General features: G+C 43.0%; 1 protein-coding gene across 2 annotated transcripts in view; it reads right to left on the reverse strand.

Annotated features, from left to right (window-relative positions):
• TK2 (thymidine kinase 2) overlaps window positions 1-26,285 on the reverse strand; it is a 215,630-nt gene that overhangs the window by 149,361 nt on the left and 39,984 nt on the right. For both annotated transcript variants that reach the window (XM_069217175.1, XM_069217177.1), the window contains 2 exons: window positions 20,383-20,436; window positions 14,162-14,251 (listed from right to left, as the gene is read on the reverse strand). In XM_069217175.1, the coding sequence (XP_069073276.1) occupies window positions 14,162-14,251; window positions 20,383-20,436 (144 nt within the window). The remainder of the gene's footprint in view (window positions 1-14,161; window positions 14,252-20,382; window positions 20,437-26,285) is intronic.

Below are 26,285 nucleotides of genomic sequence, written 5' to 3' on the forward strand. Positions count from 1 at the left end.
CTTCAATATGGTTGTGTGGAGGATTTTTCAGCAATGCTCAGAGTACGGAGGTTAATTAGATATAGGTCATTCCGACCATAAAATAGAAAAGAGAGGTGGGCAACAGGCAAGCTCAGGCATTCCAATGGCCTGGCAGCACAATCACTTAGCATACACTTTCTCTGTGAACAAACCTGGGAATAAAAAGGAAAGGAGGGACTGGTCATCTCAGCTGATCAGAGAAGTACTCTCCCGGGTCACAAACCCACTCTTTCAATGCTGGATGCACATAGCCAAAACTTTGTGTTCTTCACTGAGACAAAAAGCTCCACAAGCAAAATGCCTTAAGTGTGGAAAAAGAGACTACCGGTCACTAAAAATCTCAGTCATCTCAGGAACAGGAATTGATCAATCCAGAAATCCACTGAGGGAATGAAATGCCCACCAGCTGTATGGGCAAGAACATGATGAGCTCTCAATACTTTTCAAGATGTGTTTGGCTGAAGGACTGTTCTTCCAGTACTAATGCCACAGCTCCAAAAAAAAATTTCTTAGGGGAGGGAACAAATGCTTGCCTTTTGATGTAGACGAAGGCCATCATGTTAGTAGTATGTAGTGCTTGTATTAGCAGCGTTCTCGCTGCGCGGGCCGGTCAGCTGTTATCAGCTGTTCGTGGTGCCGCACGCATAGCGGAGACGCTGACACCCGGCCGTGGCTTGGTTTCTCGGTGTTCCTAGCGCTAATTACGCAACGAGGGACACCGGAGATTCTAGGGCAACGGTCGGACGCAGGGTTTGGATGCTGCGACATCAGGGGGCCGACTGCTGCGCGCTGGGGTGATGTTATTCGTTTTATGTTTATTTTATTCAAATAAACATTTGAAGTTGGAACTCACCACGCTCTGCTCGCTTTGTTTCCAGCTCACTTCAATTGGCGACGAGCTGTGAAACTGAATCACCCCAGGCAGACTTTGCGCAGCCCACTCGTGCTAATACTATTGCTCTTCTCAATGATGACCTCCTGGACTGGTGATATAACAGTGAGTGTTTTTTCATTTTCCTCCCATGAACCTTCATTCAGGAGGTGATGGTACAGGGAGGCCCATTTTGGATGGAAAGAGTGGCGGCCATCTTTGACCGGCAGTGATTTTCAACCTTCTTAGTGTTTTGAACAAGCAGAAGTTGTACTGGAGCTTCCAATTCTGCTATAAACAATTTTATTTTCGGTTTTATATAGTCCCTGTGTCTGCGTTGTCTCTCTCTCCAGTCATGCAGTCGGTCAACCCTCCACCACCTTTCTTGGAAACACCTGGTGAGCCAGCTATACCATGGAAGCAATGGTATGATGCGTTTGAAACGTATATGGGTGCTATTGGAGCGTCAAGGTTTAGACCGGAAAGGAAAAAATGCTTGTTACTCCATTCTTTAGGTTTCGAGGGGAGGTCAGTGTTTAAACATTTACCAGACGTTCAGCCAGACGAAGGCGAGGAACTCGACGAATTTGATGAAGCTCTTAAGAAATTAGCCAACCGAGTTGATGCTCCACCGAGTTTAGTTATTTCAAGACATAAGTTTTTTTAGGAGAGAGCAAAAAAGTGGAGAAGCTGTTAATACCTACATTTCTGCCTTGAGGAAACTTGCATCAGAGTGTCGTTTTGACACTTTTACGGATCAATTAATACGTGACCAATTCATTTGCCACTGTTCTGATAAAGCTATAAAGCAAAAGTTATTGTCCTTGGGAGATCCTTCTTTGTCGGATTCCATCAGGATTACTAAAAGCATTGAGACTGCTATTAAATCTGCTAAAGAATTGAAATGTGCGCAAGCTGAACAGGTGAATGTAGTTCAGAAATCTGACGACAGACCCAAGACTACTGTGTTTTCTCACAACAAAGTCGAGGCGACCAAATCCAGTAGCTTTTTCAAGCAGACTAATATTTGTTTTAGATGTGGCTACACATTACATGTAAAAGGAGGAAAATCTTGTCCAGCAAAGAGTGTTCAATGCAGATCATGTGGCAAAATAGGTCATTTTGCAAGGGTTTGTCAAAGTAACAAAAATAGTATCACTAAGGTTAATGCGGTCAGTGATGATAATGATGACAGGATGGCTGAATTGATGACTGAAATGCAAGAGATGATTCTGGCTGTGGGAGACCAGGACATAGTTACTGGTAATCCCAAGCACTGTATTGATCCATAAGTTTTTGTTCAAGTTGGAGACAAATATTTAAAGTTACTGGCTGACTCGGGTGCCAGAATCACTATGATTACTCAGGAGCTTTTTGAACAAAACTGGGGCACACGAAAGTTGAACCCACCAGATAGGTCTCCGATTTCTTATGAGGGAAGGAGGATTGATTTAGTAGGTTTCTTTGAAGACATCATGGTTTTCAAGGGTCGACGCATTTTTGGGAAGGTCTATGTAGCAGTGAAAGGACTGAACATTTTAGGATGGTTTCAACAAGGGTTGTTTGGAATGGTTTTGCGCCCAGGTACAGGTGAACAGGTGACAGCTATTAGAGACTCCTCTGATATTGAGAATTTGTTGAATGAGTTTCCAAGGGTTTTCTCAGGTGAGTTAGGGAAGATAAAAGGCTTTACACACAAGATTAAGGTGAAGGACAAGGCCATTCCTATTAAACATAAGCTGAGAGGTATGCCATTCAGTGTCAGAGATGAATTGGAAAAAGAATTAGGAAGTTTACGAAGAAAGGGAATTATTGAACCCGTTGATTCTTCCTTATGGTTATCTCCGTTGGTGGTCGCAAAGAAAAAAATGGGGATTTGAGAGTATGTGTCGATTTGAGGGCACTTAACAAACAGATCTAGGTAGACTCTCATCCTTTGCCTAAGATTGGCGAGATGCTCTCCTGTATTAATGGAGCGAAATTATTTTCTAAACTTGATTTGGCTACCGCTTATCACCAAGTTGAATTGACACAGGATTCTCTGCACTTTACGGCCTTTGTTTCCCTGTGGGGAACATATCAATATTGCCGTATGCCGTTTGGGCTGGCGTCAGCGGCGTCTGTATTTCAGAGGATAATGTCTACACTTCTCAAAGGTATAGACAAGGTGTGTATTTTTCAGGATGACGTGTTGATACATGCGTGTAACCGAGACAAACATGATGCAATTTTGAAACAGGTCTTGAGTAAGTTTGACGGTGCTGGTGTGGTGTTGAAAAGAGAAAAATGTCAGTTTTTACAAACGTCTGTAGAGTATCTTGGTCATGTCATCACAGCTGAAGGTGTGCATCCCAGACCAGGTCTGGTGGATGCGATTGTAAATGCACCAGCTCCTCAGGACAAAGGTGGGGTCAAATCGTTTTTGGGACTTTGCGAGTTCTATTCTAGATTTATTGAAAATTTTGCAACGCTAGTCAGACCCATTTCTAATCTGCTCAAATCTAATGCTGAGTTTGTGTGGGATGTTGAGTGTATGGAAGCTTTTGGCACGATTAAGCGGAGGTTGTGTAGTGCTAAAGTTTTACAATCTTATGATGACAACTTGAAATGTTATTTGACAGTGGATGCCAGTAAATTCGGTCTGGGTGCTGTCTTGACGCAAATGAATGAGAAACAGGAGCATACCATTGGGTTTGCGTCAAGAGTACTCAGACCTAATGAAGTACATTATTCTGTAATTGAAAAAGAATTATTGGCATGTTGGTGGGGTATAGAGAAATTTAAGTCATATTTATGGGGAAGACATTTTTTTCTCCAGACAGACCATAAGCCATTAGTTTCTATTCTAAGTGGTACCAATGTTAGAAGCAGCACACCAAGAATTGCAAGATTTGCAGCCAGGCTGTTACAATTAGATTTTTCTGTGGTACACATTTCTGGGGGAAGGAATGTGAGAGCTGATTATCTCTCCATGTATCCAATTTCTGAAGACTGTGAAGAGGAAACGGACTGTCAAGATGAAAACTGTTTCATTGCTGTTATCGATTTAGAACGTACTGGGTCGTTCACCGAAACGCAGTGGAAAGAAGCGGCTTCAAGTGATCCTGTACTCTCTAGAATTTTGGCATACGTTGAAGAAGGTTGGCCACATGAAAAAAAATTAAATCAGAGTGAGCAACCCTTTTCAAAGGTGTCTGAAGAACTATCTATTGAAGATGGTGTATTGTTGAGAAATTATAAGATTGTTCCTCCTGATGTTATAAGGTCCAAGATTCTGCAAAAAGCACATGGTCATTTGGGTGCTACTTTAACAAAAAAAAGGGTGAGAGAATACTACTGGTGGCCGCAAATGGACAGAGACATTGAAACATTAGTCAAATCATGTCCTATTTGTACATCTAGCGATAAGACTCTCAAAACATCAACTCCTCCGCTAAGGCCAATAGAATGTCCGGCAGGTCCCTGGGAAAAGTTAGGGATCGATTTGCTGGGACCGTTTAATTCTCTTTCTCCTAAATTACGGTATGCTTATGTTGTTATTGATTACTTTTCCCAGTGGCCTCATGTGAAGTTTGTGAGTCATGCAGATTCCACGTCAGTTGTAACGTTTTTAAAAGATGTATTTTTGGAGGAAGGGTTTCCTAAGGAACTTGTGTCAGACAACAGGGTTCAGTTTGTATCCAGTGAATTTGAAAGTTTTTTTGAATGAGTGTGCCATCAAACATTTGAAAAGTTCTCTCTATCAACCGCAAACAAATGGTTTGGTTGAACGATTTAATAGAGTGATTGGTGAATGTATTCAGTGGGCGCTAGCTAATGGGTGTGTAGTTGATGCCGCTGTAAAGAGTATGCTCTGGTTTAACCGAACAACACCTCACACTAGCACAGGGGTATCTCCGTTTGAGGCACTTAAAGGGAGAAAGCCGGCCACTCTATTTAGGCCAGCTTGGTTGTCTAAATTTTTCAAGCATGCTACATGTAAGGAACACATACACTCAAAAATTCGTTCAAATGTGGAAAATGCTCAACAAAGGCAGAAAATGTATTATGATAAGAAAAAGTGTGTGAAGGATGTCCAGTTCACCGTTGGGGATTGGATGCTGGTTAAATTGCCAGTATTTGTTAAGAAAGGTGACTCTAAGTTTTCTGAACCAGTGAAGATTGACAAAGTTTGTGGTAATGCTGTGCGTGTTGATGGACGTAACTGGTGGAACATGGGTAAAGTTGTAAAGGTGGAATCAAAGGGGGTTTTGTTGCCTCCTCAAGATAAAGGTGATCATTCTTCGAAAGAGAAGGAATGCTTAAATGTACAAAAATCCGGAGGAGCAAAGAACTTTTGTTCAAAGAGGGGAGGTCCGTGCACAGATCTTGTGCCTATCAGGAAAAGTGATAGAGTGCACAGGGTACCTATAAGGTATCGTTGAAGGGGATTTGTTTAGGTTGAATTTTAGATAAATGTTTCAGTACATGGCATGTATAGCTATCAAACGTTTGTTTTTTTCTTTTAGGGGTATATTTATTAGTTTTCTTTTGTTTTTGTTGTTTTGTTTTTTTTGTTGTTAAAAGGGAAAACTAATTGTAGTGCTTGTATTAGCAGCGTTCTCGCTGCGCGGGCCGGTCAGCTGTTATCAGCTGTTCGTGGTGCCGCACGCGCAGCGGAGACGCTGACACGCGGCCGTGTCTTGGTTTCTCGGTGTTCCTCGCGCTAATTACGCAACGAGGGACACCGGAGATTCTAGGGCAACGGTCGGACGCAGGGTTTGGATGCTGCGACATCAGGGGGCCGACTGCTGCACGCTGGGGTGATGTTATTCGTTTTATGTTTATTCAAATAAACATTTGAAGTTGGAACTCACCAAGCTCTGCTCGCTTTGTTTCCAGCTCACTTCATAGTAGCTACTAAGGATCCTCACATCCGGAACAGAACCTCCTACTCGACTCCTCACAATCCAGATTCCACAGGAACCACAGCACTGTGACTGCCCTCATCCCAGCTACAACGATATCCAAGCCCTACTCGCCTGATGAGAGTCTGGATATGATCCTCCTGGACCTCTTGGCAGCCTTCAATACGGTGTCCCATCAAGCTGCCCTCAGATGGATCGCCTCTTTCCTCACCAGAAGGAAGCAAAAAAGTCTGCCTCCCCCCCTCACCTCTGAACCCGAAGAAATCATCGTTGAAGTACCCCAAGGATCCTCGGTTAGCTCCAAACTCATCCACACTTATATGACACCTCTGGCCAGCATCGCCAAAACTCATGAACTCAACATTGTATCCTATGCCAACAACACACAATTCATCCTCTCCCTCTCTGAAGATGCCACCAAGACCAATTTCCACAACTGCATGACTTTCTCACCAACTGATGGAGGACAACTGCCTGAAGCTCAAGACGGACAAGACAGAGCTACTGATTTTTTGGAAACAAAATCTCACTATGGACACATACTCATGGCCCTCAGAACTCAGACCTACTCCTACTCCCACTGACCACGCTAGGAACCTAGGCATCATTCTAGACAACAAGCTAATCATGACAACTTAGGTCAACTCATCTCCTCTTCTTGCCTCTTCATCCTCCGCATGCTTTGTACGATATTCAAATGGCTACCCCAAAGCTCCAGACGCTCCTTCACCCAAGCCATTATTTCCAGCCCGATGGACTACGGCAACGCTCTCTAAGCAGGGATCGCAGCTTACCTCCTCCGACAACTAGATACCATACAGTACGCTGCAGTCGTGCAGATCCCCCGAAAGTCCCTGAAGACCTGGCTATTCCACTAATTAACTGGAACCTGCCACCACTTGGATACCCTCACGGGTGACAAGTAGAACTCTACAAATCCAATGATTGATTGAAGGATCCTTTACTCTCCAGTGATGCAAGGCCATAAGCACCTGGAAAACTGCCTACATTTCACAGAGTTATGTTCAGTTCCTGGTTTCTGAGGGGGGCCTCGAGCTGCAGATGTTGAGATGGTACAGAGTGCACCTATGCATAGGAATTTGGCATGATGGGTTCCTGAGGATCCAGAACTAAGAAGAACATTTCCTGTTAAGGACATCCTCTAACCCAGATTGAATAGTACACAATCTGTTGGTGGGATGTGCGTAGGCAGAGAAACTCTCGCCTGTCTCCAATAGGCCAGATGCAGCTGAACAATCCTTATGTGACCACCAAGATGCAGGAAGACTTGAGGCAAAGTATTCCTGGTATACTCTGATCATGGCAGACAGAGCTTGGCTGACAAAAGTCAATGAATTCAAATGGCCATGAGCAGTTCCTTAGACAGGAACACTTTCACAACCTATATCCAATAGAACCTCACTGAAACAAATCCATAGATTAGATGATAAATGCTACTTACATCAACAGAAAGACATACATTATTATAGCACAAGGCTGTCACCCAAAAGAATAGTCACTGGTACTGTGAGCAGAAGAGCCTGCTAGCCATGCAAAAAAAAGTGTATATGTGCATCTTGAAAACTCAGGAAAGTAACAATATCTTTGATCAACAAAATAAAACACCACACCGAACTCAGTGCAAATAGCAGAATCTTGTAGTGGATGTTCTTCCATCAGTGGTAAACTAGAGAAACATCATGTGACAAGGTCAGGTGGGGATGTGAGAATGGCAATGCTGAGAGTTAGGATCCATAGTCGGTCCTCTAACTGGAGAGCTGTGAGAACAGAGACCACCATGAGCAATTCCTTGGCCAAGATGAAGTTGAAGACAAGAGTTCAGAATGGCATGGAGTGTTTGTTAGCTCATTTCCACCACAAAGAAAAAGAACAGCAACTGTGCCCAATCTTGTCCAGAAGCAAGTGTTTGTACTCAGTCTACTCCAGTAGAATGAGGCTGAGACCATTCAGCACTTTCTGCACTTTATATAGCACCAGGTGGCAGCAGGGAAAAATTGGATGATGGCTTCTTTAAGGCAAAGTCAAGCACCTTCCGAACTCATCTAAAGCAGTGCAACTTTAGGCTACCAAGAAACCTTAAGGCCCAATTCACAAAGGTAAAGTTACACTTTTGTGCTAATTACAAACTCCAAGTTAATAATAAGTTTACAATTGTGGAGACTCTGCAGTCGGGTAGAGAACTCCACACAAAAAAAGATAGGACAAGCCTATCTTTTTATGGGCCGAGCTCTCCGTCCTGACTGCAAAGTTTCCACAGTTGTAAATGTACTATTAACTGGTGGTTTGGGAAGAAAAAAAAACAGTAATCTCACATAAAAGTTTTAGTTTATACCTTTGTGAATCAGACCCCTAGACTCTACCATTAGCCAGGGAGGCACGTCCCCTGAATAATTTGGGGGAGGTAGCAGTTTTCTTCATTTGATCAGCAGTGAAGACTTTGGTGTATCTAGAAGTCTCTTCAATGATTGTTGCAAACAATCTTTCAACAAGCCTCACTTGCCGAAAAAGCAATGATGGGAGTTTAAGAAATTAGTAGATAGACTGCAGATAACATTTTTTGCAGTCTCTTCAGTCATGGAGACTGCAAACAGCCCAGTAAGCAATAATTAGGGAGGCCAAACCTGTTTAACAACAGAGGCCCACAAAGCCATATTGTTTGTTGCAGTATGTGCATAATCAGGGGAGAATGAAAGGCATATTGATAGTATGCTGCTTCAGTCCCCTTCTTTGAGAAAGGTATGTCCTTGAACTTTACCATTTTTTCCACATCTGGTGATGGCAGCCAATCAAGAAGGTGTCAGAGTTTTTCTGACAGAGCAGCAAATGGTCATTTATGTAAAATGTGCTGCACACTGTAATGTGGAACTTGTACTTAGAGCTGAAGCCAGGTATTTGCATTTGGTTACCCGACAACAACACAAGATTTCACTGGATGAGGTCCAGGCTGAGCAGAAGCACTCTGACAGCAGCATCATAAATTTGCTACTAAGCACTCTTTGAAACCTGTACAGTAAAACTGGTCTTCTTTTAGATATCCTGTGTACTGGTCAAGAGGTCCTTTGGCAGACACCGCAGATCTCAGATCTGTGACCCCTCCTTTCGAAAGAAGGTATGAGTGTGATGTCCTGGGAAGTACCAACCACACTCTTAAGCCAGATGTCAAGTGGACTAGAGGGTAAAAAGAGTTATGTGGAACCTCTTCCTGAGGCGTGGCATTGGGTAATGTTTCACAAAATAGCTTTTTTCTAAAGTTGGGAAGGCAAATGCTTAAACTTCCTAGGAGCTTAGGACCACATGTACGCAAATCCGCAAAACCGGGTGTACAACAGTGTCAATGACACAGTCTGTGATTCGCAATGGGGTTGCAAATGACCTAACTCATGAATATTCATGAGGTAGGTCGCAATTTGCGACCCCATTGGGAAAGGCAGCACTCACAGGGATGGTGGCCTGCTGGAGACAGCAGACCACCATGTCTGTGACTACTTTTAAATAAAGCAGTTTATTATTATTATTATTTTTTTTTAAATGCAACCCGTTTTCCTTAAAGGAAAATTGAATGAATTTCGAAAACAAAAATGAAAAGTTTTCTTTTCATTTTTTCAGAGCAGGCAGTGGTCCTTGGGACCACTGCCTGCTCTGAAAAAAAAAAAGTTTTTGCATGCATTCACAATGGGGGAAGGGGTCCCCCGAGGACCCCTTCCCTTTTGCAAATGGGTTAGCACCAATTTGAAATTGATGCTAACTGCGATTGTTTTGCGACCACATTTGCGGTCACAAAACAATCATACATACCATTTGGATTCGGTATTATGAAGGGACACCCTTGACACGCCCCTTCCTAATACCGAATCACAAAACCCAAACTGCAATTCGGTAACAAGTTACCGAATCGCAGTTTGGGCTTTGAACATCCCAAGAAGCATTTTTCAAGTCGCAAATGGGACGATTCTGCAAACCGTCCCCTTTGCGACTAGTTAAATGCTTCGTACATCTGGCCCCTAGACGTGATCCATTTGCTTTTAGAGCAGGTGAAGACTAGGGATTTGAGATTGGCTTGGCTTTCTAGCAGGAACACTGTGATTGTCAAACAGACACAGGAAGCAAAGATGGTAATTTGGCCCCTGATTTTCAACAGATTCTTCAACACACTGGGGCAAGCACAGGAGGCACGTGTCTTTGCTTACAGCCAGTTACCTACTCTTACAAGGAGTCTCAATACCTCTTTAGACATGACCGTGTGGTTTCTTCTCCTTGAAAACCATCTCCTAAAACTGGAGTGCATGGCAGGGGAAGTATTTCAATTTCAAATTTTGGCTTTCTGCTTTGACAGCATCAGTGAATCTGCAGTTAATAATACATCACAAGTCCACTATAAGTCTGCCTGCACACTATCACAGATACATCTTTGGTATAAAACGGAGTGTTCTGTGCTTCAGGCACGTCTGCAGAAAATCTATAAAGATATATAGCAAAGGCCATCAGGCATTGACAATGGCACTTGTGCATGTAGCCTACAAAATGAAGAAAAAAAAAGAAGTCTACAGGCTTCACATTTTAAAGTCCCTCCCCTGCAGCATACAGTGAGTCCCAACAGCAAAACCACATAAGGGGCCCACTAGCAGCATTCCTCCAGAAGAGGGAAAAAGCATGAAAACGTCAGTGCAGTGCAAAGGTGAAGAGAGACAGTGCTGGTAGTCAGGGCTTCTTTTAGTAAAGAGATATACCCTTGTATGCTGTGCAAATGTGTGCAGATTGCCTGGGCAGTGGTTAGATATCCCCGGAAGGATGTAGGAAGGGTGACTAGATTATCAGTACAGCCATGTGATGACAAATGCACTGCAAGGGCCATGCAAAAATAGGACAAAACTATAAGGCTTTTATTTTTTTCAGGACTTCTTGCTATCTAAAGGTAATGTCGTTATGGAGGCGGCAATTCATGGTGGAGGAGCAAATCGGATTCTAGCAATCTCACAATCTACTTTCATAACCAATACGCCTACTCTTATTATATTGCTATTGGGTGCTCATCCCTCCCCCAAAATGATGTTGCTTTTCCAAAAGGATTATCTACAGTTCTGATCAGTAACTTCTCTGGAGGTTGTGCTAGAACTTGTCAGCAAGTTGTATATGGTGGCACAACAAGGGCAGTCTTCAAGAAACATTCTAATCTTGAAAGTGCTGGCCTAATCTAGAAATGGCCACTATCTTTCTCAATTCAATTTTTTTTTTTTCATGATTTGGAACTCTAAAGAGGTCCACATGTACAAGAATCATCAAAAACAATACCTGAAATAAAATAGAATCAATAAAGGATATGAAAAAAACAAGTTTATCTTTAAAATACAATACAGTCAGATCTCTACCCATCACTTTTGTCTTAGAATACCATTCAATATTTACATATATAGAAGGACAGTCGCAAAGGAAAACTTCTGTATTATCACTTTAGTGCTCCACCCCTCTAGCCAATTACACAAATATGATCCTATGAAAAGCGTTGTGATATACAAAAGATAGGTTATTGCCCAGCAGCTTTATACAGAAAAACAGTTCCATACCAATCTAATGTGTATATAGTGCCTTCATCCTAAGATAATAGCTTCTGGGAGGTGCCTGCACATAACGTCCCTGCTGGCTTATTTCGCATTTTATATTCCTATGAAGTGGAATATGCTTAAAGATAGTTCATTAGAAAAGTACATTCCGTTGCATCCACCAATGGATAATAAAATCAATAAAGGTTTAAGAAGGACTTAAAAAAGTAAAAGTCCTAAAACAGAATATTTCATTCAGTGGCTTGTACATAAATTTCATAATCTCTCCTGCTGAACGCATATTAAAATTCAAGAAAAGCAGTTTCAGCCATTTTTTCCTTAATTTAACTAAGAAGGGACAAACAAACAGCACATGCTTAAAATTCTGTACCCCCCAACTGACAGAGATCACAAATGTTCGAGGATCAATCCCACTTGGAAGTTAATTCTTTAAGAGGTAATTTATCTAATCTCGACAAGATGAAAAAGCACCGTACTCCATGTGTTAAATTCCAAGATAAATATGGTTGGGGATATTTAAAAATCACTGAATTGCCGAGGCCTAAGCCTCCTCTTTTGGCAACAGGACTCAATATCCAAGAGAAAACCTTTACCGCTTATAGCCTCTTTGAGGCTCTTTTTTAAATAACAAGGGTGGTTGAGATAAGATCAAATCAACATCTAACTCAAGCAATTGTACAGCAAGATTATAATTTCTAAAAAACTGCAATTTTTCTCTTAGCGTACCAAAAATGTCTTTGTATGCTAAATATCTTAGGGTAGATTCTGCACTATGTGCTAAACAAAAGGCCCTCCGAATTCAAGCCTTAAGGCTGCCACGGATGCCGAATTATTGCAAGAAACCAAGCCTCTTAAGATCCGTTCTTCTATCTTATTTAAAAACTCCCATTTAGAAATTTCAATTCCTTCTATGGCGTACAGAAGGACGGATGGAATCTTTGCTTGAAAAACAGTTAATAGATGAGAGAAATGCCACAGGCCAACTGCGTTATAAAAAGGCCAATATACCTTCTGCCTGAGAAAGAGCCTTACTAACATTATTACGTATATGGTCTTGATCACCAAGTGAACAAGATAAGGTTTTTCCCAGGAAGCAATAGGATTTCACCCGCTCCAACCTCTGCTGACCCACGAACCAGGAGGATGTTTTTTTTTTTTTTTACGAGATTTGTTCCCTAAAAAGGATAACACTTGAGACTTTAGCGCATTAATTTTTAAATTATACTGCTTGGTATAATCATTTAGGGCAGCCAGACACCTATTTAGACCTTTCGGGGTAAGACCAAGCACCACTATGTCATCAGCATAAAGGAGGTAAGGAATCGAACAACCTCCAATTTTAGGCGCAAGGCCTTGAGTATTCCCCAATGTGGAAGGCAGATCATAGATATACAAGGAAAAACAAAGGGGCGTCAACAGACAGCCCTGTTTTAAACAATTTTTTGTAACAAATTCAGCAGACAGACCCTGCTCTCCACCTAAGAGAACCTTACACCATGTAGAAGAGTGCAGGGCTATAAGCTTAACAAATTTACTGGAACGCCCAATTTGAATAATTTCTTACATAGAGTCTTACGATCCACCCTATCAAAAGCTGTTGAAAAGTCAATAAAAGCAGCATATACCACCCTGCCCCGAACCAGAACATACTTTTCATTTATGATTTGCAGTAGTAAGTGTTATGCTCCTTCCTAAAGCCTGCCTGTTCCAAAGGAAGGATTGAATTTTCCTCAACCCAAGATGTTAAATGCTCAAGTATGCTTTTAGCAAAGATCTTATCTATGGCATCCAGCAGTGCTATTTGCCGATAATTAATGGGTAAAGACCTATCACCCTTTCTATAAAAGGGGACTATAATACTCCCAGTCCAAGACGCCGGAATTATGCCCTTTGAGTAACAGAGGTAGAATACCGGGTTAAGAATCCTTGCCCAGAGTGAGGGCTCTTGATTAATTACTGCCATGGGAACCTCGTCTGGGCCCATTGCTCCAGAGGCCTGCATCAACCTTATAAACCCCTCAATCTCGTCACTGAGGGAGAACCATAAACATCAGGCTCCACCCAACTACCTGTCTTAAGATCCATTTCACCTGACTCGATTTCCCAGTTTTCCGCATACAGACACTATCTTTCTGCAACGGGTTGTTAACAACTTCAAAGCTTATTAGTAGTGAAAACAAAACGTCACTGGTAAGTTCAAAGACTGCAATGTGTTGTTTGACGGTCTTGCAAAGGATAAAGGAAGTCTGAAACTTGACAGCTTTATCAGTGCCTGGTCTAAGCAAAACACAATGTTTTCTTTATAATTTATAACTTCTCTGTGGCAACTTCCTGTGATAAACATAATGCTGCAGATTACACCTAACATTATACGAAAAGGTCACATCAAATTTGCATTTGTTCCACTGACACCCCATTCACACCTTTCCCCACTGACCTATGCCAGTGCTTTATGGTCACTGCTCCGGAACAGACAATTACTTTTCCACTATCTCCTTTGCTGTGGTGCACTTTCTGAGTTATCTTTTCCTGAGGATGGCCTTCAGAGATGATCCTAAAGAAACCTTACTGGCACACACCATGAATATCAGGAACTAATTTTGCTTATTTAGAATTAGCTGGGGATACATGATTGAGATCTTCACTCGGTCAAGTTTACTGAGATTATCCATTGCTCAGGCCTAACCCTTTCTTCTATAGACTCATAACAATGGAGTCAAGCAAACGAGGGATTACACAAAAAACAAAGTAATGTCATATAAGTGTTAAAAGGCAGTACTCACCATGGGTCTGGTATGCATGTCTAACATTGTAAGCTGGACATAGGTCTGTAAGGTTATGCCCCATCGTGAAGAATCTTGATACATTAACCCCTAGACGACATTAAATGAAAATGAATTAGGCTATGTTCTCTGAGAATATTTAACAAGACTGTAATCTCAAATAATTAACACCACAGAATAATGAAGAATACTGTGTGATGTGCTGCCAAAATAATATTTAAAAAACAGGACTATGCCTTAGGCAAAATCAGGTTGGAGAAGTGGAATGGGGGCTCACTGATTCCATTATTCTTACACTTGTTCATCATTTAACTATGCGTTGCCACAACTGAATTATAAAATAAATGATGCCTAATTCTCTTCATTAGGAGAGTTAAAGGGAGAAGTGATTGTTCTGGTCAAAATCAGACCGACCTTCAAGGAGCTGACATTCTGAAGGTCTTATAAACCTTCAAGGGGTCACTTGACGAGGACAAAGTTGACTTCATCAATCCTGAGTCCATGGAGCTTTTCTGTGATTTTGCCCACCATCTAAAGAAGTGGTGACCTATGCTAAGGATGACCAATATCTCCATCCGTGAAGGCTACAGGGAGTTGGTGTGCTCAAAACTAGCTGCATAGACTACCAAACATTCAAGATCTGTATGAAGGATCCGTCAGAGGAATTAATGAAGATTCAATTTCCAAGGATAAATTAAACTACAAAGAGGCAAACTGTATCCACTGCAGGCAACATTTAAACAGTGACAACAGGGAGTGTAGCTCACTAAAGGTCAAGTCGGGCCTTTGGAACTGTTGGACTGCAATGAAACCATAGAGAACAGAGAAAAAGTGACATGATGAAAACAGTCATTAAAATAAACAACTGCTCTGTGAAGTTCAGCAATATTTTTGAGACCTGAGACTACTCAAAAAGCTCCTGTAAGAATGAAAAGCGGGCCGCAGAGTAGACAGGAGGCTTCTAAAGGTTGATAAACGCTAACCATTCACGGGTCATAAAAACGTACTCTGTCAGAAAATAAATCATACACCTGGTGCTTTTCTTCCAGCTTCAAAAGGCACCCAATATGCTGGATGTAGGTAGAGTAATGTGCTGTCAGTCTGCACCCATCTGAAAATATTCAAACCGCTATTATCAGTATGCATCTTGAAATCCAGCTTGAATGATGGAACCCGTAAGATTGCAGAGAAAGAAGAAAAGATCAGCTATCCCTTGTTGAGTGAAATAATGGGAAATAAACCAGTCCATTTCATCCTGTTATGTGAATGTTCAAGAAACAGCTGGGGATTTCTGGTAGGGAAGTCTGACATTAGGGTAGGACAGCAGTCAAGCACTGTCCATTTCCACCAGAAGAAGACTTGAAGCCCGACGAGGAACTGGGGAGACATCTATTGCCCCAAATGTTGTTATAACATGCTGGCTAAGATGGATAATCAATATGGTTTGGTCTCTTACTCTAAGGGCAAAGATTTGTGAAGATAGGCCTGATGCTGGTTTTGAGGAAGTTAGCAGTGATGTTACAACTTCTAATTGCTTGAATAATATATTGAGCATATGTTAAGAGAGCAAAGTAACAGTCTGCTTTTTTTGTTTAAATGTTTTTATTGAAAGTTTAAACCTTTAATAAAACAATAGGCATTTGGTTGTTGTATAGGAGTTATCAAGATTGTAAGCTTGACGGTCTGTCACAGTCTGCTTTTTTAATACCTTTCACTAAGCTGCTTCGCTCTAACACTGCAAGATGTCACTGGAGTCACTAATACCTGGAGTCATTTGGAGGTATTTGTGAATAACTGGGAGAAGTACTTATTTACCTAAACAATCACTTTGTTCTGCTTTCTTCGCTTAGGCCTCAGGCACGGCAACCTTATGGGGGCATTTTCCATTATCTTTTTTCCAGCTATTTACAAGATTAATACATGCTACTCGATTTTTTTTTTGTTTTGCAAACTACTGATTATGTTGGTTAGTCTCGGATTTTGACCCTTTGGTAACAGTTAAGTTTGATGCTCGGCGCGGTTGGATAGTTGGTGCTACCTTCCTGCACCTGGCGTGATCGTGCTGTGGGGTATACCAGTACAGGACAGCGGTGGCGTCACAAATGAAGGAGGCAACAAGGATTGTCCTTGAATGGGTCCCACAACACAGTATCCTAGGCATAATAAAGAGACCCCCTACTGTAAGAAGATACAGTGGAAATTTACACAACTAGCATTGGCACTTGCAAAAAGAGTGGCCATGGGGTGATTAGGAACTAAGTGCCCTTCGTTCCAATACTGGTGCAGAGACGTGACTGAGTGGGCACTAGAAGAGGAGACACTTTTTTTTTTTTAAACCAGAAAAGGTGACAACGTGACAAAACACTGAGATAACTGAGCAGATACCCTCAAAATGGTTTCAGGTGGGAGGAGAAATGGAGGACCGGAGTCAAAGACCTAGGAAGAGAACAATGAAGACGCAATCCTTCCCATGGGGATCAAAGATGACTACAGAAAAAGGGTGGGGGTGGCAAATACCCGGAGGGGATGAGGGAAGTTGTCATCCACATAGGGACCTGAAAAGACTTGGGAAGAACCTAACTTTGAGGGAGGAGGAGAACCTTGAATGGCTATATTTGTGTGCTATGTCTACTCATGAACTACACAATGTGAATGAACACTGTATTGTGCATGAATGCATTCTTCTGTACACTGGATACTGTACAAGATACACTGCTGAAGCTGTTGGGAAAAAAACAAAGTAAAAAAAAATAAGAAAAATTGTAAAATTGAGGTTTACTTTTACCACCTGAATGGAGAACTCAATAAATATGTCAATAAAGGGAATGTGCTGGTCCGGCACAGCTGAATTCAAAAATAAATTCTTCCTATGCTTAAGGTTTTGTGGTAGAAGGTAGAATGTGATAGGGTAGTGACTTAATCAGGAGACTGGACTGGCTTTCGGAAAATATATCTGAAGCTTTCCAAACAGGGTCATGTAAATAATAGAAATTAGTATGAGAAGCCTAATAGAAAGGAAGGAAGGAAGGCACAAACCTGCACTGCCTGGCTGCAGTAGCAGGGGCATGGCTTCCTTCATTCCTACACTCTTTTCTTTTAACATGAATGTATTTCAATTGCATATTACAGCGTATAAACTAAAACTGAATGCTGGTAGAACCGAGATCATGCTGTTTGGGTAAATCCAGCAGCTTTGGGCGGCAGACTGGTGGCACTGCGCCTACTCCCAAACAGGTCGTGAAAAATCTTGGAGTCTGTCTGGAGTTTAAGCTTACCATGAAAAGACAGACTGTATCAATGATTGGTACATGCTTTCATACATTGCGCCTCTGGAGGAAAGCTCTCCCTTTTCTTCAGCTTTCAGCCAGGAAAAGGTTCAGGGGCTTTTAATTAATAGGTTAGACTACAACAATGCTCTACTGGCCTCCTCAAACAAGACCCCACATGCAAAACTCCAGGTAGTACTAAATACGTAAGCATATTTTATTTGCAATTTCCCAGCTGGCACAGTGTCAGCACCTCTTCTAAATTCAGTGCACTGGCTGCCAATTAGAGAAAGAAATTTTTTTTAAATCTGTTGTGTTAGAAATGGGGTCTTTGGTTGGCAGTCAGGTTACCCCTTGTCCAAGCAAGGACCCTCCCTCTAGTCAGGGTAAGTCACACACAATCCAAATTATCCTGTGTCCACCCTCTGGTATCTTGGCACTGAGCAGTCAGGCTTAACTTAGAAGGCAGTGTGTAAAGTATTTGTGCACTAAATCATGCAATAACACATTAAACACCACAAAAATACACCACACAGGTTTAGAAAAATATAGAATATTTAGCTGGATAAAATAAGGTCAAAACGATCAAGATTTGATAAGTACACGTTGAAATATCACTTCAGAAAATGATGAAAGGAGTCTTAAGTTCTTAAAAAGCAATAAGTGTCTCTTGCAATCACAAAGTACCTGGTTTGTCTCAATTATCCGCAAGGGACCGCAGAGGAGAAGATGCGTGAGAAACGGGGAGGTGCGCGTCGGTTTCTCCGGGCGCACACAGACTACGCGACAAAGCTTTTTCACTTAACAAGGGCTTTGCGTTGATTTCCTGCGCGCAGATTTGGATCCTCTTCGAGTTGCGGGGTATTTGGACGTCCCGGGGACGATGCAGAGAAATCCTGGGAGTGTGGAACAAAGTCACAGGAGCTGCGTCGATCCAGTGGGCAATGCGGGGAAAGTTCTGTCGCACAGCAGGCGCTGCGTCGATTCTTCTCACAGGAGTGGGCTGTGCGTCGAAGTTCCAGTCGCAAAGCTGCCGATGCGTTGATCTCTACTCGGGGAGCCGGGCTGCGTTGTTCCGTTTCAGCGTGGAGTGATTATCTCACTGCGATGCAGGCTGTGCGTTGATTTTTTACCACATGAGGAGTTATTTGCAGAGATGAAGTCTTTTTGGCCCTGAGACTCTTGGCAGGTTGCAGGTTCTGGTTCAGAGTTTCTTCCCCAGTGGTATCTTGTCCAGAAGTGTTGGAGTTGGTAGGATCAGAGGCCCTGTTTAAATACCCCAATGTTCCTTTGAAGTGGGGGAGACATCAAATAGTGGCTTAGAAGTGCACAAGGTACCCTTTCAGTTCCATCCTGTCTGCCAGGGTCCCAGTAGGGGGTTTGGCAGTCCATTGTGTGAGGGCACGCCACTGTCCTTTGACATGTAAGTGTCAGGCCCTCCACCCTCCCAGCCCAGGAAGACCCATTCAGTATGCAGGTGTGACTGAGCATCCTGTGTTGGGGTTGTCTGAGTGAAATGCAAAAGGGAGCTGTCAACTAGCCCAGCCAGATGTGGATTGTAAGGCACAGAAGGATTTAAGTGCAGAGAAATGCTCACTGTCTAAAGGTTGCATTTCTAAAATAGTAATATTAAATCCAACTTCACCAGTCAGCAGGATTTTGTATTGCCATACTAAATATGACCTTGTTACCCTTTCAGGCCCGAATCTACCACTCAAACAGTATATGAGGGTAGCGCTAACATTAGCCTATGAAAGGAGCAGGCTTCGCAGGAGTGTAAATTTACTCTAGCAGGACATATAAACTACACAGGTACATGTCCTGCCTTTTCTCTACATAGCACCCTGCCCTATGGGTTACCTAGGGCATACCTTAGGGGTGACTTATATGTAGAAAAAGGGGAGTTTTAAGGCTTGGCAAGTACTTTTAATCGCAAAGTCGAATTGGCAGTGAAACTGCACACACAGGCCTTGCAAGGGCAGGCCTGAGACATGGTTAGAGGGCTACTTATGTGGGTGGCACAATCAGTGCTGCAGGCCCACTAGTAGCATTTAATCTACAGGCCCTGGGCACATGTAGTGCACTTTTACTAGGGACTTAGAAGTCAATTAAATAAGACAATTGGGTATGAGCCAATGTCACCATGTTTTAAGGGAAAGAACAAATGCACTTTAGTACTGGTTAGCAGTTGTAAAGTGTGCAGAGTCCTAAAACCAGCAAAAACAGTGTCACAAAGTGGAGGGAGGCAGGCAAAACGTTGATGGTGGCCACCATCCCTACGGCTGCCAGGCCTAACATGTTGCCTTACTCATAAATCATTAATGGGAAGAGGTCCCAGATACCTCTCCCAGAAGCTTAAGTCCCACCGCCCCACAAGATGCCTCCAGATCCAGTGACAAAGCCTTATTGACAGTCCCCCGCAAGTGGCAGATCTTTCTCCTACTTAGCTCCTGCATATTGGAATAAACTACCCTATGACATCAGAAAATGTACAGTCTGCCTTCAATTCAGGAAAAAGCTGAAAACAGTTGTTCTAACAATTTCTCACCTTTCGATTACCTAGGAAGTGCCAAGATACCCCTGGTGGGGATTATTTGTGCGCAATATCAAGTGAATTTACCATTTAACTAAAAAAACCTGAGTGTTCTGAACTTACCAAACCGAAACATATTAAATAAACAGTATATATACATATAGATAAATAGATATATAAAAAGGGGTGCCTGGTCCTACAGTTTTGAACCATACACACAAATGAAAAAATTCACATTCATTCAACTGTGTAACGATTGAAACAGAGTCATGACAACCTCAATATTTTGTGAATTGGGAATTATAGATGATTTAAGATAAAAACTAAACACAGATAGTATGACAACATATGATATTGGCTTCCTCTACTTCTATAAAATATGTGTTTACTGTGTAGTTAATATTAAAACTTGAAGCACTTACCAGAAGATTGTGTCCTTGAACATTTCTCCATTGAGTCACTGGTTCTGTAATAACCTACAACATGGAAATAAAATTATCATAATTTAATAGTGCAACTTACGGTCATGTTGAGTTCCTATACATTATTGCTAAATACCAAGGCTGAATTTGACTTCTGGAACCTCTCGCACCATCACCACCTGTGTTTGTTACCTGGGTGGTGAAAGCAGTTGCCAGACAATGGGTAACACATATGACAATCAGTTTCTGACTCTTGAGAAGGATAAAGGAAGATTTGGAATACAAGACGGACAGTCTTTTGTATACAGAATATTAACGAAAACTGCAAAACTACTTAGGAAGGTTTTCCTTTTACACTGAGCACTATGCGACAACTGAGCGTTGTACGACAACCTACCCAGACAAAATGAGAACAGTGCATGGGTATACAACTGACAAACACTGACTAGAATAACATGTTTCCATTTAACAAATCAGTGGCAAGTACTGCCAGACTTTGTCTCACACAATTTAAGACAATGTACTTAGTTTATCTCACCCCACTGGCATTGCCTAAAATTTACACACTCAGATCAATAGTTCGCTTAAGATGTCAGGGATGCAGGGTAAAACTCCTACATATGATAAAGCCACCCTCACCTGTAATCCCTTACTGGCACCATATGTTGAGTAACCTGAAGAGAGCAGTAGGTGCAAAGGTTGATCCCTCTCTACAACACTATACTATACTATGAGCCAACACCTTAAACTGAAAAAAGTAAAAAAACATTTGCCAATGTGCGGCTCTCTCCTTACCCCTAGGTACATATTCTTTTACTAGCCACAACCTCTTATGCCATCTACTAAGTTATAGTTATGAGATGCAAGAGATCGTTTGATTGTGGAATACATTCATATGTCAAAGGTCAGTACGAATAAAAGTTGCAGGAGGATTTGCATGACTGGTAAGGGAGGTTATGTACTATGTTCATTAACAAGGAAAATCTTGACTCCTCAAAAAGAGATCCAAGATTATCCTAGGCCTGAGTGCAAGTGTCTCCAAGAATAACTTAATTATCTGACCTTTACCAACCAACAAAAAAGACGGCTTTTTAATCATTTATATCCCTTTGATCTTAAAATGTCATTTGCTGCTACTGTGCAAGTAGGAGATTATGCTAATTAGTCTGCTCAGCCACTGACTTATATTATTTAAAACAATATGCAGTCATGGCAATGTTTAAAAAACAAAAGTCATAGATACCTGGAAGCCACAAATCCGATCCACCTGCTTTTGACCAAAACCATCACCATTGAGACGTGGGACAGGAGGACCATGTACAAGAAAAAACGAACAAGTTACTTACCTTCGGTAACGCTTTTTCTGGTGGATACATTAGCTACCTGTGGATTCCTCACCTTAAGAATTCTCCCAATGCGCCAGCATTCGACGGAAAATTTTCTTCCCAGCTCTCCACGTCGACGAGGATGTCACAATTGCACGGCTCCGCGCGCGACTCCGTCTGACATCACCGAGGCAATAAGAGGTCCTCGCTGACGTGCTGATATCAGTTTCACCCTTTTTTACGTGCCTTTGAGGCAAACAGGTGAAAACCGACCTCACAATAACACATATATACATAGACATAGCCATATGGATGCAATACAAGTAGAACATTTATTTACATAAGAAATTCATCAAAACATATATACATTTATAATAAAAAAAGTCTTGGTATGACCAGACAGGCAACGGGGAGGCAGGTGGGACTGTGAGGAATCCACAAGTAGCTAGTGTATCCACCAGAAAAAGCGGTACAGAAGGTAAGTAACTTGTTCTTCTGATGGATACAACTACCTGTGGATTCCTCACCTTATGAATAGAGTCCCAAAGCAGTACCGCACTCTGAGGTGGGTGCCTGACCGGTCACACCAAGAAATCATGCAACACAGAGCGTGCAAAATGACCGTCCCTCCTTCCGAATCCAAGCAATAGTGCCTTGCAGAAGTATGGAGGGAAGCCCAAGTTGCTGCTTTACAAATATCCACTACAGGAGCACCTCTAGCCAAAGCTGAAGTGGCAGACTTAGCTCTGGTAGAATGAGCTCTAATACCCTCAGGAGGAATCCTCTTTGCTAATGAACAACAGATCTTAATACAAAGAATGACCCACCTGAAATGGCTCTTTTATGGACAGCTCTGCTTTTCATCTTGCCCACATATCCAACGAAGAGTTGGTCATTCAAACGAAAGTCCGTTGTTCAACATAGAAACTGAGAGTCCTTCTCAGTTCTAAGCGATGGAGTCTTTCTTCCTCTTTTGAAGGGTGAGGAGGAGGATAGAAGGACGAAAGAGTAATAGACTGCCCCATATGGAAAGGAGTGACAACCTTAAGAAGTAAAGCCGCCCTGATTCTCAGCACCACTTTGTCAGCATAGAATGACGTAAAGGGAGGTTTGACACTAGGAGCCTGAAGCTCACTCACACTCCCAGCAGACGTAACAGCAACAAGGAAAACGGTCTTCAAAACCAACAACATTAAAGAACAAGAATTCATAGGTTCAAATGGTGCACCCATTAAAAAAGTCAAAACCAGATTTAAATCCCACTGAGGCCTGAGAAACGGAGTGGGAGGAAATGTATTCATCAGGCCTTTCAAGAACCTAATAACTATAGGTGATTGAACAAGGAAGGTTGATCCGGAAGGCAAAGAAAGGCTAATAGCACTGACAAATAGCCCTTGACAGTCGCAACTGCACAACCCTTCTGTGCTAAAGTAAAAGCAAACAACAAAACATCAGACAAACGGGCTTTCAAGGGATCCGTCTGTTTCTCTCAACGCCAAGCCACAAATTTTGCCCATCTGCCGGCATATAAACAGTCTTAGTGGAGTTTCGCCTGGCCGATAAAATAACATCCACCACTTCTGGCGGGAGAGAAAAAGAACTCAGATTGCCCCATTCAATCTCCAGGCATGTAGGTGCAGGCTCAGGACGTGGGCCTGTAGAACCTGCCCCTGCGACTGCGAGAGGAGATCTGCCCGGAGAGGGAGATGGACCAGAGTGCACAGTGAGAGTTGGAGAAGGTCCGTCTACCACACCCTTCTTGGCCAATCCAGAGCTATTAAAATGATTTGAGCCCGATATTGGCGAATCTTCCTCAGAACCCGAGGAATCAAAGGTATGGGGGGGGGAGCGTAAAGTAACTGGCTGCAACAGGATATCTGAATCACATCCCCCAAAGCTCCTTGCACCGGATAACGGAGGCTGCAAAAAGATTGGCAGTGCGTGTTATCTCGAGTGGCAAATAGGTATATCCGTGGAGAGCGTCACACACTGAAGATGTGAAGAACCAGATCCAGACGGAGACGCCAGTCGTGGTCGGCCTAGAAATGCTAACTGAGACTGTCCGCACGTACGTTGAGAACTCCAGCCAGATGGTTTGCTACTATGCAAAATACAATGGGCCTGTGCCCAGGACCAGAGCCGCAGAGAAGGTATGACCCTACTCCTCCCTGCTTGTTGATGTACCACATTGCGGTAGTGTTGTCCGCCAAGACTTGAACTGACTGACCGCGAAAGGACAGGAGGAAAGCCTTGAGAGCCAGAAGTATCGCCCGCAATTCTAACAGATTGATATGAAAAGTCTGTTCCACTGGAGACCAAAGACCTTTGATCTCCAGGTCCCCCAGATGAGCACCCCACCCTAGAGTGGGCGCATTCGTTATGACCGTGGCCAATGGAGGTGGTAGAGCAAACGGCCTTCCTTGGGAAAGATTGCCATCCACAGCCCACCATCGTAGATCCGATGCAGCGTCTCTGGAGATCGTTATAGACTCTTCAAGATCCCCCTTGTGTTGAAACCACTGCTTGCGGGGGCACCATTTGAGAGCCCTCATGTGCCAACGTGCATGAGTGACCAACAGAATGCAAAAAGCAAACAGACCGAGAAGAAGTAGGACCTTGAGGACTGGAACAACCGCTCCTTTTTGAAACACTGGAATCAACGCCTGAATGTCCTGGATCCACTGAGGCGGAGGATAGGCCTGATTCAATGTTGTGTCCAGTACTGCCCCTATGAACAGGAGGGGTTGAGGGCTCCAGGTGAGACTTGGGCACATTTACCGTAATACCAAGACTGAACAACAACTGCATTGTCATATGGAGATGATGCGGCACAAGCTCTGGAGACTTGGCTTTGATCAGCCAGTCATTCATGCAAGGGACTACCAATATTCCCTTCTTTCTGAGATACTCTGCAACCACCATCACCTTCGTAAAGACTTGAGGTGCGGAAGTAAGACCAAAAGGAAGGACCGCAAACTGGTAGTGTTGCGACCCCACCACAAACCGGAGATACTTCCTATGTGACTTGAGAATGGGAATATGAAAGTAAGCATTCTGCAAGTCTACCGACACCATCCAATTCTCTTGGTTCAACGCCAAAAGCACCTGTGCTAGAGTCAGCATTTTGAATTTTTCCTGTTTGAGGAACCAATTCAAAATCCGCAGATAAAGGATAGGTCTCAATCGACCATCCTTCCTGGGAATCAGGAAATATCTGGAATAGCATCCCTGACCCCTTTCCTGCTCTGGAACCAACCCCACTGCGCCTTTTGATAAAAACACCTGAATCTCCTGCTGACGTAACAGGAGATGATCCTCTGAACAAAACGAAGGACGGGGAGGGATGGGAGGGAGAAACTCCCGAAAGGGAAGGGCATACCCTTTCCTCACAACATTCAGTACCCAGGAGTCCAATGTGACTAGCCCCCACTTGTGGAGAAAATGAAATAACCTTCCCCCTACGGGAGAAGCATGACTTAAATGGATGGAAAACTATGGCTGCTTTCCTTGTTGCGCTCCCCCAGAGGAAGAAGATGAGACAGTGTGCTGCGGGATGGCTCCTCTCCTTCTAACCCTCCCCCGTCCTCTAAAAGACCTATAAGAAAGGTCGGCAGACTGTTGAGTGAAGGATTGAGGCCTCCCACGAAAAGCAGCTCCAAGGCCAAACCCCCTAACCTCTGAAAGGAGTAGATGTGGAAGCCTGCAGTCCCAAAGACTTCGCTGTAGCTCTATTATCTTTAAAGTGCTCTAAAGGCAGAGTCCGCTTTAGCCCCAAACAATTTTTCTCCATCATAAGGAAGGTCTAATAAAGTTTTCTGGACATCCGATGAAACTCCAGAAGACCTCAGACACGCATGTCTCCTAGTGGCAACTGAGTACCCATTGCCCTGCCCACCGAGTCTGTAGTATCCAGACCAGACTGGTTGATCTGCTTGGCCGCAGCTTGGGTGTCTGACAGGAGTTCATGGAACTGTCCCTGCATATCCTGCAGTAAGTTAGGCACTACAGCTCTATCCGTGTCCATCAAATCGTGCACATATCTACCCAACACACAAGTAGCATTAACAGACTTCAGAGCAATACTGCAGGATGGAAAAAGTCTTCTTAGCTGTCTGCTCCATCCTCTTGGACTCCCTGTCCGACGGAGTAACAGGAAAGGAGCCTGGAGCAGAGTGAGCAGAACAAGAAGCCTGGACTACCAAGCTCTCCGGAGTTGGATGTTGTGATAAAAATCCCAGATCACCCGGGGAAACCCTATACCTTCTAGCAACAGTTCTGTACACAGCTGGTGATTTAACAGGCTTTCACCAGATCTCTAAGATAGTCTCCGTAAGAGCATCATTGAGTGGGAGCAAAGGTTCCGCTGAAGTAGAAGAAGGATGTAATACTTAAGTCAAAATGTTAGTTTTAACTTCAGCAGCTAGCAATGGAAGGTCCAAAAATTCTGCAGCCTTCTTGATAACAGAGTGAAAGGAAGCCACCTCTTCAGTAAACTCCCCTGGAGATGAAAGATCCCACTCAGGGGGAAGTGTCCAGCCCACTAGCTGAGTCTAGGCCCACAAATTCTCCGAAGGCCTC

The sequence above is a fragment of the Pleurodeles waltl genome, chromosome 12, assembly GCF_031143425.1.
Source record: "Pleurodeles waltl isolate 20211129_DDA chromosome 12, aPleWal1.hap1.20221129, whole genome shotgun sequence".
NCBI classification, from domain to species: domain Eukaryota; kingdom Metazoa; phylum Chordata; class Amphibia; order Caudata; family Salamandridae; genus Pleurodeles; species Pleurodeles waltl.